The sequence below is a fragment of the Pan troglodytes genome, chromosome 12 (genome assembly GCF_028858775.2).
Source record: "Pan troglodytes isolate AG18354 chromosome 12, NHGRI_mPanTro3-v2.0_pri, whole genome shotgun sequence".
Lineage (NCBI taxonomy): Eukaryota > Metazoa > Chordata > Mammalia > Primates > Hominidae > Pan > Pan troglodytes.
In genome coordinates, this window is record NC_072410.2 from 59,874,233 (window position 1) to 59,894,523 (window position 20,291).

The window sequence follows — 20,291 nt, forward strand, 5'->3', positions numbered from 1 at the left end:
TATTGAAAAGACTTTTTCCCCCACTGGATTATGCTGACAACTTTGTTGAAATTAATTGACCAAGCTTGGGTATATTTCAGGACTTTGTTTTGTTCTGTTGATCTATTTATCCTATGCCAATTTGACACTATCTTGATTACTATAGCTTTATAGTAAATTTTCATGTCAGGTAGCATTACTATTATAATTCAGTTCTTTCTCAATATTCTTTTGGTTACTTTGCATCCCCAAATATACTTTAGAATCACTTTTGAATTTCTTTATTTTTAAAAAACACCTGCTAGGATTATGACTGGCATTGAGTTGGATTTACAGATTGATTTGAGGAAAAATGATATCTTAACAATACTGTATCTTCTAATCTATGAACACAGGTTATCTCTCCATTTATTAAGGTCTTCTTTAATTACTTTCAGTAATGTATTATACTTTTTAGTTAGAGGTTTTTCACATCTTATGTCAAATTTATTTCTTAGTCTGTTTTTTATTTACCTCTACTGTAAATGAAATTTTTTAAATTTCATTTTCCAAATGTTTGTTGTTCATATATAAAAATACAGTAGATTTTTCTATATTGATCTTATATCCTGTGAGTTTGGTAGAACTTCAAATATAATGTTGAATGGTAAGAGCAAACATCCTTGCCTTGTTCCCAATCTTAGGGGAAAACTATTCAATGTTTCACCATTAAGTATGATGTTAGCTGTAGCTGTTCATGAATGTCCTTTATCAAAATAAATAAATTCTCTTCTATTGAAACTTTGCTAAGAAACTTGGTGTTGAATTTTGTCAAATGTTCCTTTCTGCATCTGTTGAATTGACTATATAATTTTTTTCCTTTATTAATGTGGTTAAACTAACCTTGAATTCCTAGGATAAATCCTTAGTGAACTCATATAGGTACTTTGAATATTAATTGCCTTCTGGCTCCTCCCCTAAATACTGGAAGGCTTCTGACTTCTTTTTTAGAGCCCTCATTCCCATCCAAGCCCTGTCAGATGGGTTCTCAGTATCAGTAGAATTCTCCCAGAGCCTCAGGAGTCAGGGAAGCTAGATTATGTTTAGTGTCATAAGTACAAATAAAGCAGCATTAGCATTTAAGAGTGACAGAGAAAGCAAGCTGAATTTATAGTCTGTGTTTTCTGCTACTGTTACTATTCTCTGAGTTGATATATTTGAGTTCTAAGACTGCAAAGATATATTCCTGATGACGTCAGTCTCTCATCCTAGGGTTTCAAACTCCTTTAAAAGTAAGGTAGCTATGATACCTTATAAACTTATTGGCTAAAGGGATCAGAATTGCCCTACCTCTCTGCTTTCCTCCTATTCCCAACCTTAGTGACTAAATAACAGAGGCAGTTTTCCAGATATTCTCATCCTTTTAACTGACCTCCAAAATAGGTGGCCATTTTAATTAATTTTTATTTAAACAAAATTTTTTTTGGCTAAGGCGATCCTCTCATGTCAACCTCCAAGTAGGTGGGACTACAGGCGCATGCCACCAAGCCTGGCTAATCTTTTTTTTTTTTTTTTTAATTGAGCCCATAACAATCCTATGATTTTGTTCACGAGATGCCTAGGTACTGGTGGGTGGATGCCAGGTAAAAACCAGAAGCAAATTAATGGTCCTACTCTCTGACCAGAGTCCCATATTTATTTTAAGGAACCTTCTAATAAAAGGTGGGATACCTACTTATCTCCATTCATAGCCCTAGTAAGTAGAATTTAATCTCAGAGGGCTGAGTCATACCATCATCAACTCTAGCTCCTTAATATGTAATTGGTATCTCCTCTACTACCATCTGTGCTGTTAGATTTTGTTCCCTGAAGGTAGCCAAATATGTCACTCTCTCTTACTTCTCCCAAATTAACTTTATCAACTATGGGAAAAGGATTAACAAACACCAGGAAACATTGCTTATGGTAAAAATCAAACCTGATTGACAAATTGCATCTGGATGGGAAGATTCTGAATGAACTATATAGCTGGTGTAAGGCCACAGGTTTTAGCTTCTTTGAATGTGGAGACTCTTATAAATGTGCATGTCCCTTATAGGAACCTTGGAAACTGTACCCATGAGACTGGTACAAAGGTATTAGCTCAGACCAGTTAGGGTATTAAAAGGAAAAAAAAAAAGATAATCTGCTCTTGTGCTGCACGGAGATTTTAAGACAAAGCAATCCCTGCTCCTAACTATCTGAATCTTGTCGCTTTGTACCCAAGTTGTCATTTGGTGGTAGGGGATAAACAACAGTATTCAGATTGCTGTGAAGACTCTGGTGAAAAAGGAATACCCTGCTGGCATACTGTGTTTCCTATCCAATATCCTTTTAAGTCAATCTAACACTGTTTGGCCTATGTAGGTCATGCGAATGAATCTGAATGTCCAGCTGATTTTAGGTAGACCCCATAGTGATCTTTGCAACACAACAAACTTTAAGAATATCAGGGGTCTTTCAGGAGCCTCATAATGTCTGAGTTCTCTTAACAATGCTTACTGTAAACTGCTTCAGTTGAACTTGATTTTCTGTGATGTATTCATCAGGGCCTTGTCTTTACAATACAGGGGTCTTTATTTTTCTTCCTGTTGGTGTGTATTCAGAAATTCAACATGAATTCCAAAGATGATCATACTGCCAAATACTGGCTCAAGCACTGTGTGACTGCCAGTATTTATTGTTCTGAAACCATATGGTTTCATAATTTCTACTACTGGCTGCAGCAAGCTTTCTATTAAAAGGCATTTTTTCTCCAGCTCCAAGGTCTATCACTCCTGCTACATTTCAGTGATTTTTCCAACTGTAATTCAAAATTCTCCTGCCTATTCACTGGTGCTGTACCTCAGTAAAATGTATCTATAGAAGTAGCATCAATAAATGGTTCCTGCCTGAGAGCTAGTCCCCAAATATGTATCTATTTAGCAGGGGAGTCTGTCTCAGAACAGTGTAGGGATTTTTGATCAGTGCAAGTACAGATACCATGGATTTACTTTCACCTCCTAGCAAAGACTGTAATTTTGAAGGATATGTTTTGTCAAATACTGCTAATTTAACAGCAACTTTCCATAAGAAATTACTCACTACATGAATAACCGTGAGATGTCAATCTAAGAGGTACACAATTGTTAACAGTCTGTTCCCTCAAGAAATTCTGAGCTTTGTTGGAGAAATAATACATTCAATATAATTTTTAGTGATATAATGCAATTGCACTTTATGCATTTAGATTGCAATATTAAGATATAATTAACAGGAACAATTTAAAATAATAATTCCTCCATAAAAATTGTGTCAATAACAATTTCAAACTTGGAAGGAAGAGTTAATACAAACTGTGTTTAAGTTATTGCCACTTTTGCTGGTAAATAAAAATACTTACCATACTTTATTTATAACCATACTTATAAAATATGTCCATTTTGTTTTCTTGAGCTATTATTTTAACATTAATGCATTAAATTTCAATAAACTTTTTATTTGCTAAAACTACTTCACTCAAACACTTTTAAAGTGGTCGTGCTGTTGCTAAAAAAATATATCCCTGAAAGTTAGTAACTTTAGAATGGGATTTACATGTGTTCAAAAATACAACTAAGAAAGCCAAACAACTGCCATAATATGCTGTGCTATTAATTTAGGTTACCATACTCTGCAAACATAATAGAAAATGACAAGAAAAAAACTGTAATATCAAATAAAAAATATGCTACAATGATTGTGAATTTATTAGGACTTAGAACATACATCTAGGCACCCACTGCCCCACCCGCCCCTTCTTCTTCAACACACACAATTTACATTCATTCCTTTTAGAAAACTAGTTTTGAATTACTGAGCTTTCAATTATGTGTGCCCTCCAGAACATATTCCTTCTATAAAATGGAACCACTCTACCCTGTACAAGATACTATGTGATTAAATGTCAAATGGAACAAGATAAGCCAGAGAGAACGAAGCTTCATTCATTCACTATGGCCTTTCAGTTAAGATATATTCAATTCCTAATATGTTTCAGATAATGTGCTGGAAGCTAGAGATGAAAAAATGATTAGAACATAGTTTCTATTTTCAGGGAATTTCATAAAATATAAAAAATGTAAATAACACAAAATAGAGGCATCCAAAGTTGCCTCAAAACAATTTCTTCAATTAGATTCAGAGAATTTTAAACTGTCTAAAAGAAAATTACTGCTCTTGCAGGAATTTTAGAAAATAAGGAATAGTATATGTTTAATCAACAAGGGTTTAGCTATGAAATCTAATAATTATTGAATCATTACATCTATATTTTCCTTAAAAAACTGTTCTTACTCTTCCTTTCAATACTAGTGTAGAAACTGTAACATATTATCATTTTTTCTCCCACTGCTGTGATCAAAATAGCACAATACTGCTCAAAACAACTGCAAATGTGTGGCTTTAAAAATTCCTACTTAAAAGTACCCGTATCTAATTGAGATTTAGTTTTAATCAAAAGCCATCTATAAATAATAAACCATATTCTCTAACTAAAAAGATCCAATTAATAACCCACTGGAATTATAAAAACTCAGTCTATAGGAAAATGCCTACATTTGTATATGGTAGTACCATAAAGGATGGAATGGTCAAGCTTAAGAGGGAGGGGGCATCAAAGGCTTCTCAGAGTATGTGACAAGTGAATTAAATTTTGAAGGATAGGTATATTATGGCCTGAATGTTGATGTCCCCCCAAAATTCCTATGTTGGAACTTAATCCCTAAGGTGAGGGTATTAGGAGGTGGAGCTTACGGAGAGGTCATTAGTTCATGAGGGCTCTGCCCTCGTGGATAATACTATTGCCCTTATAAAAGGCTTTAAGGGCCAGGCGCGGTGGCTCACGCCTATAATCTCAGCACTTTGGGAGGAAAGCGGGTGGATCACCTGAGGTCAGGAGTTCAAGACCAGCCTGGCCAACATGCTGAAACCCCATCTCTACTAAAAATACAAAAATTAGCTGAGTGTGGTGGCACATGCCTGTGATCCCAGCTACTCGGGAGGCTGAGGCAGGAGAATCCCTTGAACCTGGGAGGTGGAAGTTACAGTGAGCCGAGACTGTGCCACTGCACTCCAGCCTGGGCAACAAAGCAAGAGCTTGTCTCAAAAAAAAAAAAAAAAAAAAGGCTTTGAGGGAGCAGGTTTGTCCCTTGGTCCCTTGTCCCTTTTCTTTGCTGTTCCTTCACATGAAGACACATACAGGGCACCATTACATGGAACAGGCTCTCACCAGATAACAAATCTGCAGGCTCCTTCATATTGGACTTCCCATCTTCCAAAACTGTGTGCAATAAATTTCTGTTGATTACAAATTACCCAACCTAAGGTATTTTGTTACAGCAGCCCAAGCAAACTAAGACAAGGTAGAAGGTGAGTGGTAGTACTAGGGGAAAGACACCCACTTATTCTTCTGGAAATACTCCAGATAGCCAAATAACCAAAATAAGAAAGAAAGGAAAGAGAAAGAAAAGAAAAGAAGCCAAAACTCAAAGATGGGAAAGATATCACATTTAAAAAATTATTGCTGACATCATTATAAAATACAATGCAAATGTCAGTATATACTATTGAAAAGAATTAGCAAAATGTTATTGAAATAAACATAATAGCCAATGGGGTTGGAGGCAAGGGTTTAAATAAAGAAGAGAATCATACTGCATCTCTCATTCTACAAGAAGAGAGTCAATAAATTTTGCTTTATTTTTAATGTAAGTAGAGAAATAAAAGTTTACTCATTTCTTTGTCTGGCTTATTTATTTATTAGAGAGAATACCAGCCTAAAATGAAACTAGGTTATATACCTTCTAAGTTACTCTATGAAAAATGTTTAAATACAGAAAATCTAAGAAAAGCAACATGTAAGGGATGGGTGGAAAAAATAAGAAAAGCCCCAAAATAAAAGTATAAATAAAGTAATATAAATACATTTAAGTATATCAGTTGAAGGGCAAAGCTTATAAAGTTAAATCAACCAAATGCTGTATATAAAAGAAGCACTTAAAATAACACAGATAGGTTAAAAATCAAGTGACAAATATGCCAAGAAAATAAAAGTCTAAAAAAACCATTGTTTACAAATATCAACAGGCAAAATTTCAAGGCAAGAGGCATTAAATGGGGCAAAATGATACAAATTATAATGAGGCTTTAAGAGAATAAACTTTTATATAATAAATAATTTAGCAGTGAAGTTTTCTGTCTTTAAAAAATAAACTATAAAAAAAGATACATATACAGTCATCCCTTGGTAGAGATGGAAGATTGCTTCCAGGAACCCTGTCTATACCAAAATCCATACATCAAGTCCCAAAGCAGGCCCTTCCGAACCCACATATATGAAAAGTGCGCCCTCCATATGTATGTAGGCTTTGTACACTGTGAATACTGTATTTTCCATGTGTTTGGCTGAAAAAACATAATGTATAGGGGGACCCATGCCGTTCAATCCATGCTGTTCCAGCCTCAACTGTACAGGTATAATCTCAGACATATTGCTAGTCTGGTTCCAGATCACTAAAATAAAGTGAATATTGCAATAAAGTAAGTCACAAAAACTTTTTGGCTTCCCAGTGCATATAAAAGTTACGTTTATACTATAGTCTATTAAGTGTGCAATAGCATTATGTCTAAGAACAACATATATACCTTAATTTAAAAATGCTAACAATCATCTGAGCCTTCAGTAAGTGATAATCTTTTTGGTGTTGGTGGGTCTACCTTGATGCTGATGACTACTGATTAATTAGGGTGGTGGTTGCTGAAGGTTGGGTAATTCCTTAAAATACTTGTTGCCATTTCCTAAACAAGACAACAACAAAGTTTGCTGCATCAATTGAATCCTCCTTTCATTAAAAATTTCTCTGTAGCGTGCAATGCTGTTTGACATTTTACTGACAGTAGAGCTTCTTTCTAAATTGAAATAAATCCTCTCAAACCCTGCCACTACTTTATCAAAGTTGATGTGATATTCTAAATCCTTTGTTGTCATTTCAACAACGTTCACAGCATCTTCACCAGAAGTAGGTTCCATGTCAAGAAGCTACTTTCTTTGTTCATCCAGAGAAGCAACTCCTCATCCATTCAAGTTTTATCATGCGATTGCAGCAATTCAGTTACATCTTTAGGCTCCACTTCCAATGCTGATCCTCTTGCTATTTTTCCACAACTGCAGTTACTTCCTCCACTGAAGTCTTGAACCCCTCAAAGTCAGCCATGAGGATCAGAATCAGCCTCTTCTGTCTTCCAAACTCCTGTTGATGTTGATATTTTGACCTCCTCCCATGAATCACAAAATTCTTAATGGCATCTAGAACAGTGAGTCCTTTCCAAGAGGTTTTCAATTGACTTGGCCTACCTAGATCATCAGAGGAATCACTACCTATGACAGCTACACCTTATAAAATGTATTTCTTAAATAATAAGACTCAAAAGCCAAAATTACTCCTTGAACTATGTGCTGCAGAAACAACACTAATCTCTTTGTACATCTCCATCACAGCTCTTGGGCAACCAGGTACGCTGTCAATGAGCAGTGGTGTTGCTTTTTCAGGGAGCGTACTAAAAAGGAATGAGTAGTAGTATTTTGGAAAGCATCTTTTTTCTGTACGGCAGGTCTCAACAATGGTCTTAAAATATTCAGTAAACCATGCGATAAAAAGATGTGCTAACAAGAGAGTTAACTTATCGTTTGAAGCTTAGAGGCTCTGAAGCCAGCTGTTGACTGTGTCCCTCTAGCTGTGAAATTCCTAGATGGCATCTTCTTCCAATAGAAGGCTGTATTGTCTACATGGAAAATCAGTGTTTAATGTAGCCAGCTTCATCAATGATCTTGGTGAGATCTTCTGGATAACCTGCTGTGGCTTCTATATTAGCATTTACTACTTTACTTTGCACTTTCATGTTATGGACATGGGTTCTTTCCTTAAACCTTATGAACCAACCTCTGCTAGCTTCAAACTTTTCTTCTGCAGCTTCCTCACCTTTCTCAGCTTTCACAGAATTGGACAGAGTTAGGGCCTTGCTCTGGATTAGGCTTTGGCTTAAGGGAATGCTATGGCTGGTTTGATATTCTATCCAGACCATTAAAGCTTTCTCTGTATCAGCAATAAGGCTTTATGCATTTTTTAAATCTTTTCTGTGTTCACTGGGGTAGAACTTTTAATTTCCTTCTAGAATTTTTTTCTTTGCATTCACAACTTGTTTAACTGTTTGGCACAAGAGGCCTCTGCATTCGGCCTATCTTTGGTTTAGACATGCCTTCCTCACAAAACTTAATCATTTCTAGCTTTTTATTTAAAGGAAAATACATGCAACTCTTCCTTTCACTTAAACACCCATAGGCATTGCAGGGTTATTAACTGGCCTAATGTCAACATTGTTATGTCTCAGGGAACGAGGAGGCCCAAGGAGAGGAACAGAGCCAGGGAACAGCTAGTTGGTGGATCAGTCAGAACACACTTGATTAAGTTTGCTGTCTTAAATGGGTGCAATTCATGGCACCTCAAAATAATTACAATAGTAACATCAAAGATCATTGGTCACAGATCACTATAACAGATATAATAATAATGAAAAAGTGTGAAATACTGCAAAAGTTACCAAAATGACACAGAGACACAGAGAAACGAAGTGAGCACATGCTGTTGGTAAGACTGATAGACTAAACAGACTAAGCTGATAGACTTGCTCAATGTAGGGTTGCCAAAAATCTTCAATTTGTAAAAAAAAAAAAAAAAGAAAAGAAAAAAGAAAAAAAAATCTGTGAAGTGCAATAAAGCAAAGTTCAGTAAAACAAACTATGCCTGTAATGAGAAGTTGAGTCTAATGATGAATGCGACAAATAGAATATACATGTAAAAACATATTTCTAGAAAATGTACAAATCACATATCTAGACTACAAATAAAAAACCTCAATAATATTTTTAAAACATTTGAAATTCAAGAGACTTTTGAATTTTATTTGAATGAATAAGCAAACAAACTAGAAATAAATAAACAAAGCACATGGTAAAACACACTCTCCAAAACATGGTTGGGCCAAATAATAAATCAAAATTGCAATCACAAATTAGAAAATAATAAAATTTACACATGAAAAAACATCTAATTTTGCACACAAGTCTGAGCAGTTCCTTATGATAGATTTCTTGTTGTGGAATGGAAGTGAAGGTCTTCAGAGTCAAGGAAGTCACATAACTTTTTAGCTGAGTAGTTAAATGAGTGATCCATGGAGTAAATGGAAATCCCCCACATGATAGCAAGAGTTGAGGCAGAACCAAAAGATGAGTAACAAAGTGCCCAAATGAATTTGAAAAAATCACCAGGAGGTAAACAGATGATAGAAGTGAAGGGACATCAATTCAGAAATTGAGAGCAATTAATTTAACTAAAAGGAATATGTAAATTGTGCTTAATTTTCACAGCAATAATAGAAGTATGACATCAATTGCTTAAGTGTGATAGCCAAATTGTCAATAAATATTTATTGACCAATTAATAAAAAGAAGTTCTAACCACTTAACATCTTCGTAGCTTGATCAACTCAGCTTGAAGGAATACCTGCATGGAAGCTTCAATACCAGGATACATAAGATATATAAATTCAAAACACAGAATGTCCACATAATTCAAGTAAATAAATGAATATGAAATAGAAGCAGCTGGCCAATCCATCTCCTTATTGTGTCCTATTATCCTTTACAGGCAGATCTTTACTTACAGAGGTTTCATTCACACATTGACAAAATAAGTATGACCAGATTTAGGTTGCTTTGTACTATAATTCAAGAATGTTTTTTGTTATTTTGACCATCCTTGTACTTGATCTCAAACTGCTAAAATCTATTATAAACAGCATGGAAAGTTGTCAGAGAACTAAATGGTATATTTTATTGTAGAAAGGCTTAAAGAAAAAAAAAGAAACCCAATAAGTAGAATTGTTTTTTCCTGGGAAATGAGAATGAGTTTTTGAACTCTGCAACAAAAGATAAACTTTTAGTTTAATGCTAATAAAACCAACCTGTAATTTTAGCTGCCTTTTCTTCTTGGTTCACTCTGTTCTCATCATCATCTTCATTATCTTCTTCGAAGTCATCTAAATTGCCAATGTCAGCCTGCTTCATACTCATCAAACTAGCCAAACTTTGCATGTCTTCGTCTCTACATCAATGATTCAAAATATAACACATTGTACTAAATGATAGTTAGAAAAATGATGGTTTCTTAAGAAAACAATAAATTCCTTCTTTCTATAAGGTATGTCAAGAAGTCTTTCTTATCAGTTGCACAAGAATATTGAAAAATCTAAATACTCATATACATTAATTTTTAAATGGCATGCTTAATTAGTAAAGAGCTAATAAGATTAAAAATTAACTGGTTAGATCAAAGACTTAAATCTAAACCTGAAGCCATAAAAATTCTAGAAGATAACACTGGAAAAAATCTTCTAGACATTGGCTTCGGCGGCAAAGCGTTCACGACCAAGAACCCCAAAGCAAATGCAACAAAAACAAATAGATGGGACCTTATTAAACTAAAAAGCTTCTGCACAGCGAAAGAAATCATCAGCAGAGTAAACAGACAACTCACAGAGTGGGAGAAAATATTCACAAACTATGCATCCAACAAAGGACTAATACCCAAAATCTACAAGGAAGTCAAACAAATGAACAAGTAAAAAATGAAATAATCCCATCAAAAAGTGGGCTAAAGACATGAATAGACAATTCTTAAAAGAAGATATATGTGCCGGGCATGGTGGCTCATGTCTGTAATCCCAGCACTTTGGGAGGCCGAGGCAGGTGATCACAAGGTCAGGAGTTCGAGACCAGCCTAACCAACATGGTGAAACCCCGTCTCTACTAAAAACACAAAAATTAGCCAGGCGTGGTGGCATGCGCCTGTAATCCAAGCTATATATATTATATATATAGTAGTATTCCATATTGTGTGTGTGTGTGTGTGTGTGTGTGTATATATATATATATATATATATATATATATACATGCACCACGTATTTTTAATCCACTCGTTGGTCAATGAGCTTTTAGGCTGGTTCCGTATTTTTGCAATTGCAAATTGTGCCACTATAAACATTGCATGTGCAAGTGTCTTTTTCCTGTAATAACTTATTTTTTTCTGGGTAGATACCCTGCAGTGGGAATCCTGGATCAGACGGTAGTTCTACTTTTTAACTCTTTAAGGAATCTCCATACTGTTTTTCATAGTGGTTGTACCAGTTTACATTCTCACCAGCAGTGTAAAACTGTTCTCTTTTCATCACATCCATGTCAATATCTATTTTTTTATTCTTAAATTATGGCCACTATTGCAGGAGTAATAGTGTATATGTATAATATATATAATAGTGTATATGTATAATATACATAATATAAATATATAATTATAAATATTACGTATTTATATATTATTATATATACACAATACCACTATATATAATATATAGTAGTATTATGTATTATATATAGTAGTATTATATATAATATATATACACACACACACACACAACATAGAACACCACTCAGCCTTAAAAAGGAACAAAATAATGGCATTTGCAGCAACCTGGATGGAGTTGGAGACCATTATTCTAAGTGAAGTAACTCAGGAATGAAAAACCAAACATCGTATGTTCTCACATGTTAAGTGGGAGCTAAGCTATGGGGATGCAAAGGCTTAAGAGTAATATAATGGACTTTGGAGACTTACGTGGAAGAGTGGGAGGGGTGTGAGGGATAAAAGACTACACATTGAGTACCGTGTACACTGCTCAAGAGATGGGTGCACCAATATCTCAGAAATCATCACTAAAGAACTTTCCTATGCAACCAAACACCACCTGTTTCACTTATTTATTGAAATAACATAATAAAAAAAATTTAACTGGTTAGGAATTAGTTCGATTCTGTGCTGTAGATATATATGGAAGACTAAAATATTCTTTTCTTTTCTTTTTTTTTTTTTAAGACAGGGTCTCACTCTATAAGCCAGGCTGGCTGGAGTACAGCAGTGTGAACATGGCTCACTGCATCTTCCTGGGCTCAAGCAATCATCCCGCCTTAGCCTCCTCAGTAGCTGGGACCCCAGGTGCAGAGCACAATGCCCAGCTAATTTTTAAAATTTCTGTAGAGAGGGGGGTCTTGCCATGTTGTTCAGGCTGGTCTCAAGTGATTGTCCCACCTCAGGCTCCCAAAGTGCTGGGATTACAGGTGTGAACCACTGTGCCTGGCCTAAAACTTTCTTCATGGAATTAAAGTATGGTTTCCTGAGAATTAAGTCTGGAAACAAAAACTTGTTTCAAAAACAGTGAGACAGTTTGCAAATCAGATAAGATCTAGAGTTTAAATATTCAAACTGCCCAAAGGAATTAGAACAAGATTTTAAATCTGAAGTCCATGTAGGCTTTTGAGTTTGTGGGTAAGAGGGAAACAAAGTGGTAAACCCCTGTAAATCACACTTAAATCTTGCTTAAGTATATTGTTTTTCCAACAGGGCCATAACCACCCAAAAGTTAAGAAACTATTATAGCAGGAAAAGCACTTTAAAAACAAAGTCTAACCTTTTTAAGAGCTACAAGATAAAAAAAACTACCTTGGATGATTGTATGTTAAATACCATGTATTTGATAAATCTGAACTTTTTTTAAATGTTTTAAGTATTTTAAGTACAAATTTATAAAGTTTACATTAAGTACTCAAAGTCAAATCATTTATATTTTCATGTATTATTTTCACCTTAAATTTCAAATAAACTACAGTGAATGAAATATATATCTATTATTTACAAATTAATTTTTACTTTGCTATACTTCCCCCAAATTCAGAAAGCCAAATTAAGATACTGTTTCTTTGTAAAGTAATGCTTAATACGCCGTTATCTTCTAAATATAGTATGGCTTTACAGACTAAACTGGTTTTAAAAAATTCTTTGCATCTTATCTCATATAAGCCTTAGAGTTAACAAAGTCATTTCCCCTTTTTAAAATAAATTTAGTGACACAAAGTTTGCATGAGCAAAAAAGTTATTACCTTACGTGAATGTCTTACAAATTGCTATCTTACCAACAGGAGACAATTTCAAAATGTCATTCTTAAAATATTAACTTGCTGGCTGGGTGCGGTGGCTCACACCTGTAATCCCAGCACTTTGGGAGGCCGAGGTGGGCGGATCACTTGAGGTCAATAGTTGAAGACCAGCCTGGCCAACATGGTGAAACGCCGTCTCTACCAAAAATATACAAAATTAGCCAGGTGTGGTGGTACACACCTGTAATCCCAGCTACTGGGGAGGCTGAAGCAGGAAAATCACTTGAACCCAGGAGGTGGAGGTTGCAGTGAGCCGAGATCGTGCCACTGCACTCCAGCCTGGGTGACAGAGCGAGACTCTGTCTCAAAAAAAAAAAAGTTAACTTGCTTAATTGCATACCATTTTAATTTCCTCACATTTTAACCCTGAACATTTTTCTTTGGGGAAGGTAACCAGGAAAAGAAGGAGGAGGTAGAGAGGCAGTTTAGGATGTTCGGAAAGAATTCCTTTTCAATTCAAATTGAGACATTTGGTTTGGCTGAATTTCCTCTCACCCAGATTCCCGTGAATGGTGCTGATTCACTTACAGCTTTTGCCCAGTGGAAGGAAGTCCACCCTCAAAGGATCTTCTCTGAATTTGTGTCTCTTCTTCCTGTGTTTCCTTTCCTTTTGTTTTGGCTTAAACTTCAGGGTAAGATCTTTATTTTTAATTACTCAGTATTTAAGTCTATAATTTAAGGTCCTGAGATGAAAGACTAAGATGCTTCCATTCTGCACTGTCTCTCTACCACACTGGCTTAGAATCCAACTTTCCAGAGAGGAGGCTTACTGTTATCTCACAAGTCATGTGTTGCCATGTAGATGAGTGTCAAACATCTCATTTTGACTGACGCACAGAATCCAGTCTAATCAGTCAAGTAGACATGGCCAATTATAGTAACCACATTCCACTAGGTCAAATACATTCAGAACAGTGATTCAGATTAGATAAAATGTTCACAGCTGTCTCTTTCCCCTCACCTTTTAAGTCTAGGTATAGAATTTCCATTTCTCCTGTCTCTTCATCTTCCACTCCATGTAGGTACGAACCCTTTCACAACACCCGTAACATTCACTTACCCCTGACTTGATTGTATGCAATAACCAGGGTGAATCTTACTTTTTTCCCCCCTTTGTAGGTATGTTCACCTCATTTTGTCAAGTTAGAATTTTACTCTTATAAGAGACTAGAACGGAATCTAGAAATCTTTGTGCAATGCTGACTCAGTGCTTAAGAAGTGATTTTTGAAAAGAAAATGATTACAATAAACTGCTTATCTAACTGTACCTTCCTACATGATTTTTGGAAGGCTGAGCCAAGGAATATGATTTGGCAAGAGTTCCCTTAATTATTTCATCCCTTTTATCCTAAACTTTTCGTTTTGGGTTCCTCTCATGTCTCAATTGCATCAAACAGTTCTACACATTGAACTGTGTGTACCTCAGAGTACAGACTACTACACTGAAGACACTGAAATATAAAACACTTATAATATCCTAAAATATACAATTTAAATTTTGAAACCAGCTGTGATCACGTTTATATTATTGTACATTCTCTGGAGTCAAAAGAGACTATTTATAAGTAACAAGGAGTTCCCTTAATTCAGCCTCTGAAACAAAGAATGGCAAAAATGATTGGTATGCTGTAAGATGTTCAGCTATTGCCAGTCTAATGAGTCAAAAGCTATGGTGTACTGAAATACAATGTAAGGCAGCTTATTTGACAAAAGAAACTTACGTGGCTTTTCCTTCCCTCAGAAAAATGCAAGATAATGAAAACTGAAGAGCGGCAGATACAACTTTTTTAGATAATGGCTTGAATTTTAACTTGACATCAGTCTGAGTTGGCATAGGGCTTGCATACTGTTTCATATTGATGCTGCTAGTAGCAAGAGCTTTCCTTCGACCAGAAGGGGATTCCTGGAAGATTAAAGAAAAAAAAAGTATGTAATTTTGAGTTATTTTATAGCCAAACATTTTAAAGTACGATTTTAATAATAAATCAAATAATAATTGAAAACTTCCTTCTCCTATTACATTCCTATCACACAATAACTAAATAAAATTACAATGAAGTTGTATCACAGTTGTTATATTTATAAGTAAGGCAGATATGCAATTGGAAAGTGGTAACCCAGGCAGAAACAAGAGAAGATTAGAACAACCCTAAACACCAGAAAAGGAGAAGCAAGGAATGAAAACTAGGACAGAAAGTCTCCAGGGTTACTGAGAAGAGGATCCAATACAGGGCTAGGCATCAACAAATACTCAACAGTTATTTGCTTTGCTTTGATAATATTTAATGTAACCTAATGATATTTCTCCCTTTTAAATGCCTACGATTATTTATAGAACTTCCAGCCTTGGTGGCATTCTACCTCTTTTTTTTTTTCTGTCTACAACATCTGAATTCTATGTATCCTGTAATTTGAGTCTTATTTCTTCCCCAGGCCTTTTTTTTTATTGTGTCAGTCCATAGTTCTCTCTCCCATAAAAGCACATATATCATAAAAGAAACAGTTGGCTTTCTGATCCTATGCCCAGACACCACTAACTGACTCCAGCAGATCTCAGAATTCTTCTCAACATTGCTATTGCCAATTCATCAGAAATAGAACACAAAATGAAACCTATTTGCTATCAAAAGTACTTAACATTCCATTACTAAAGTTATTATGTTTCTTAACTATACTTTACAGAATAGCCTAGGAGAACAATGAAAACAGGAGAGCAAAATAATGGTTGTGCATTAACTTTGTACAAGACATCATGTAAATTCTGGGGAGATATGATGAATAAGACATAATCTCTGCAGGTTCTATGGCAAAGGGAAAATTTCAGATGTAGGATAATGTGTAAATAACATAAATCAGAAATCATGTACCATTATTTCTTGTAGTTTACTGATATGGGAGTTAAGACCAAAATTTAAACCTTAATTTTCAAGCTGTGTGACCTTGAGCAAGTCAGAAAACTTGAGTCTCAGTAACCTTCTCCATAAAATTAGGAGGCTAAACAGAAATCCATTCAAGTTCTATAATTATTTTCCATAAAATTATTCAGTTTTCAAACCAAGACAAGAAAAACTACCATTAATACCTTTGAACTATTATTTAATAAATCTTTATTTCTCCTATGTTTGAAAAATTTGCCTAAAATAAGGACATACTAATTTAATCAAAATATTAAAACAGCCTTTAAAAAAAACCCTGATATTTCTACCCAACGAAACAAGTAAAAATGTAATGTAGCATCCCTAAAGAATACCTTGTTTTAAAATGTGGCCTTATCTGTCAGATTATGCACAGCAATAATATACAGAACTATTAGTGCATGTAGATACCTTATGAATGAATTTCAAAAATGCATCAAGCACTTGAGAAGGATTTAAGCCCTCTCAGAAGAAATACTTAAGAATATGCAAATATCCTCAACTGAATCAAGTTGAACAGATGTGACTATACCAAACAATACAAGTGTTCTTTCCCTGGTTGCTGCTGTCAATCAAAGAATAAGATTAAGGTTCAAGGTTCTGACAATGAGCAAAATGAGAAAGTATGATCAGAGAGTATCAATTTATTACACTGATATGAACAATAATCTCTCATTGTACCTTTAGAATAGCTAACAATTTCTACATATAATATAGGATTTAAAGCCTCTGTTTTGAAAGCGTGACATATAAACTGTCACATATTTTCAGTTTTTGTTAAACAAATCTGTTTCACAAAGTATGACATTGATCCCTTAATATAATTATTTAATTTTATAACCAAATAAGCTATAAAAATTAAGATAACTTAGAAATGAGCATAATTTTGAAAACTTAGTTTAAGAATGCTTCTGCAAAAGTCTAGATTTTTTATCATATTCTGCCAATTTCATTTTTTAGAATAAAAAGTATGTAGAAAAATTTTTCTGCTGAACTCAGGTTCATGGCAAAAAAAAAATGTGTTTTTTAAGCATCTGGTAAATCAGTGTCTTTGAAACAATAGGTAATAAAAGCTACCAAATTCTAAATACAATTAGCTGTACTACTTAAGCAATTATTTGCTTAGGAACAATGCAAAGAGCCCTTTCTGAGGTCTGGGCAGATGAGTAGACTAGAGCTCTTTTTAGTCTATGATATCCATTCCCAATACTAATTAACACGGGACCTCACTAGAGTCTGTGTCCTTAATATACTATGTCCTTGATATAATGGCTCCCTTTTGGGAAAAGGAATTTGAATGGTGTTCCTAGTAATTCTCCAGCTACCTCAGACATTGTTCTCTCCTTAAAATTAGCTATCTCAGAAAATACATTTTAAGAAGAATAGTAATGAGGGAAAATATGGGGATCTTTCACAGCTCTAACCCCACTCCATGAATTTTTGTTCTTTATAACCACCAAGTCTAAATCTGTACCCACCCAAGATGGACATCATTGCTATAATCGGTTCTATAAGAGGAATGAAATAACTGCACTCAAACAAGCATGTCTTTTGGATCCTACAGTCCTTCTTAAAGGGACTAGGGATCAGCCAGGGAGAGAGAGAGAGTTTAGAGAGAATTACTATTATTGCTGCCAGGGTCCTAATGCTACTTCAGATCACATGTGGGTTGGACAAAAGAACAAGAATGAGAGAAAAAAGAGTAAGAGGAGCTAGTAGAAAATGAAAGTTTGGAGATAAGAGTCAATACAAAAGTGAGTGTTGAATGTCTGTCTGAATAACTGTCTCTGGGCCTATGTTTAAACATCAGTTCGTATGTGCATCTGGCAGTATTTTCGAAATTAGTTCAAAATCCCTAAAGCAAAGGTTCTTAAACTTCAATGTTTATTAAAAACCAAAAACAAAACTAAGAAACATTATTAAAAATGTTAATGCCTGAATCCCACCCCTAGAGATCCTAAATTAGTAGACCTAAAGATGGACCTAGGAATCTGATTACTGAAAAGTAATATCCCCCCTCCACACATACACACCACTACTACCAGGCAATTCTGATTCAGTTAATCTAAAATCACATTTTCAGAAACACTTCCCCTAAGTTCTTACACAAAATTATTTAAATTTAAAAATGTCACTTATTTTTCATAACTATTCTCATTGTTATAAAAAGACTTAGCCTATATATTTCCATTTCTTTGAAATACAGTCTATTGCGGTTGGAATCAGACAAACCTGGATTCGACTGTAGCACCAGCATTTATTCATTGGTTAATCTTTGGCAGATTTCTTCATGTATCTAAGCCTCAGTTTCACACTTTCAGATTGGCAAATATTTTGTAAAGTTGAACATTACCAAGTGTTGATAAGAACGTGAAACAATGCAAACTCTCTTATACTGCTGGAGAGTTTCAACTGATACAGCCACTTTGAAAAACAATCTGACATTACCTCGTAAAGTTGAATACATGCAAATCTTAACAACTCAACAATTCTCATCCTATAAATATGTCCTAGAGAAATTCTTGCAATAACACATGAAAATAATTAGAGTATTTAGCATATAGTCAGCACTCAATAAACAGTGTTTACTAATTTTTATGGACCATTTAACCTGGTTCATTACACTAATAAATAGTCCATCCAGGGTCACCAATCTTGAAAGGAGAAAAAATAGATAACTGCACAATTCAATGCAGAATGTTTACTTTAAAATAGTGTAGTTACATAATTAAAATTTATGCATGGACCCCCACTAGGTTCAAGCCAAACCTAAAATGAGTTCTCCACCTCTATGGACTCTCATTGCTATTGAAGTAGTAACAATGCAAGCAACAGGTGAATAAATGTTTTCTCTGTACATGAGCATAAAGGGGGAAAGATCTTACAATTTTTCTAATAAGAAATGAACTGATTATAAAAATGAATAAACATATTCTGAGACTCAGGACTTCTTTATAAATATTTTTAAACATCGTTAAAAAAAAAACTTTGGTTAGAATGAATGAATAAGACCTAGGATTTGATAACATAACAGGGTGACTATAGTCAGTAATAATTTAACTGTACATTTAAAAATAACAGAAAGAATTGGATTGTTTGTAACACAAAGGATAAATGCTTGAGGGGAAAGACACTACATTTTCCATGATGTGATTATTATGCATTGCATTCCTATATCAAAACATCTCATGTACCCCAGAAACATATACACCTATGTATCCACAAAAATAAAAAATAAAAAATTATACTTAAAAAAAGCATTTAGATAATTTCACCACTTTTTCCTCCCTAAAACTAAGAACACGGTATAAAACATAATGGTAGCAAGCAATGTAGTTCAATGGCATAACTGTTAGTTCATATTCTTTTGATGTTGTTGCTGTTGTTGCTTTTTTGAGACAGGGTCTCACTCTGTCACCCAGGATAGAGTGCAGTGGTGCAAAAACAGCTCACTGCAGCCTCAACCTACAGGGCTCAAGCGATCCTCCTACCTCAGCTTCCCAAGTAGCTGGGACTACACCACCCACATCTAGTTCACTTTTTATTTTTTGTTGAATGGGATCTCACTATGTTGCTCAGGCTAGTCTTGAACTCCTGGGTTCAAGCGATCCTCCTACCTCAACCTCCCAAAGTGCTAGGATTACAGGCGTGAGCTACCACACCTGGCTTTAATTTATATTCTAAGAAGATGGAGAGGACATTTCTTGTCCAAATTATTCAAGTTAGTTTCCTTACAGAATAATAGTTCATTGTATGCTTTTTCATCTATTATGAACCCCACAATTAGTAAAATTAATGTAATGCCTCTCCTATTAAAATATTTGGCTGACTTTATTACAATATTTTATTAAATAAACCACATGATAGAAATGTAATCCTTTCTCCCATGCAAGAGGACTAGAGGTAAAGGTGCAGAAACTTACTTAGATTTTTATAATTTTTCAGGGCTTTATTACATAGACTGTTCTATAAGATCCTGTCATATACAAATACTTTATCAGGTCTCTTACAAGACACTAAAAATTAAACTAATGGCATTAATATTTGAATTTTAAAATTATGAAATATACATAATAAAGCATAAAACATAAGAATAATAAAATGAATATCCTATACTCACCACCCAGCTTGAGAAACAGAACATTGCCAATACCTTACAAGCTGCATGTCCCCTCCCAAATTGTATCCTTTCCATTCCTTCCTCCAGAAGGAAACAGTATTCTAAATTTTTTATTACTCTTTCCCTTCACTTTTT

General features: G+C 34.6%; 1 protein-coding gene across 48 annotated transcripts in view; it reads right to left on the reverse strand.

The window, feature by feature from the left end:
• EHBP1 (EH domain binding protein 1) overlaps positions 1-20,291 on the reverse strand; it is a 364,085-nt gene that overhangs the window by 196,244 nt on the left and 147,550 nt on the right. For all 48 annotated transcript variants that reach the window (XM_063789818.1, XM_054678447.2, XM_054678444.2 and 45 more), the window contains 2 exons: positions 14,843-15,024; positions 10,036-10,175 (listed from right to left, as the gene is read on the reverse strand). In XM_063789818.1, coding sequence (XP_063645888.1) covers positions 10,036-10,175; positions 14,843-15,024 — 322 coding nt within the window. The remainder of the gene's footprint in view (positions 1-10,035; positions 10,176-14,842; positions 15,025-20,291) is intronic.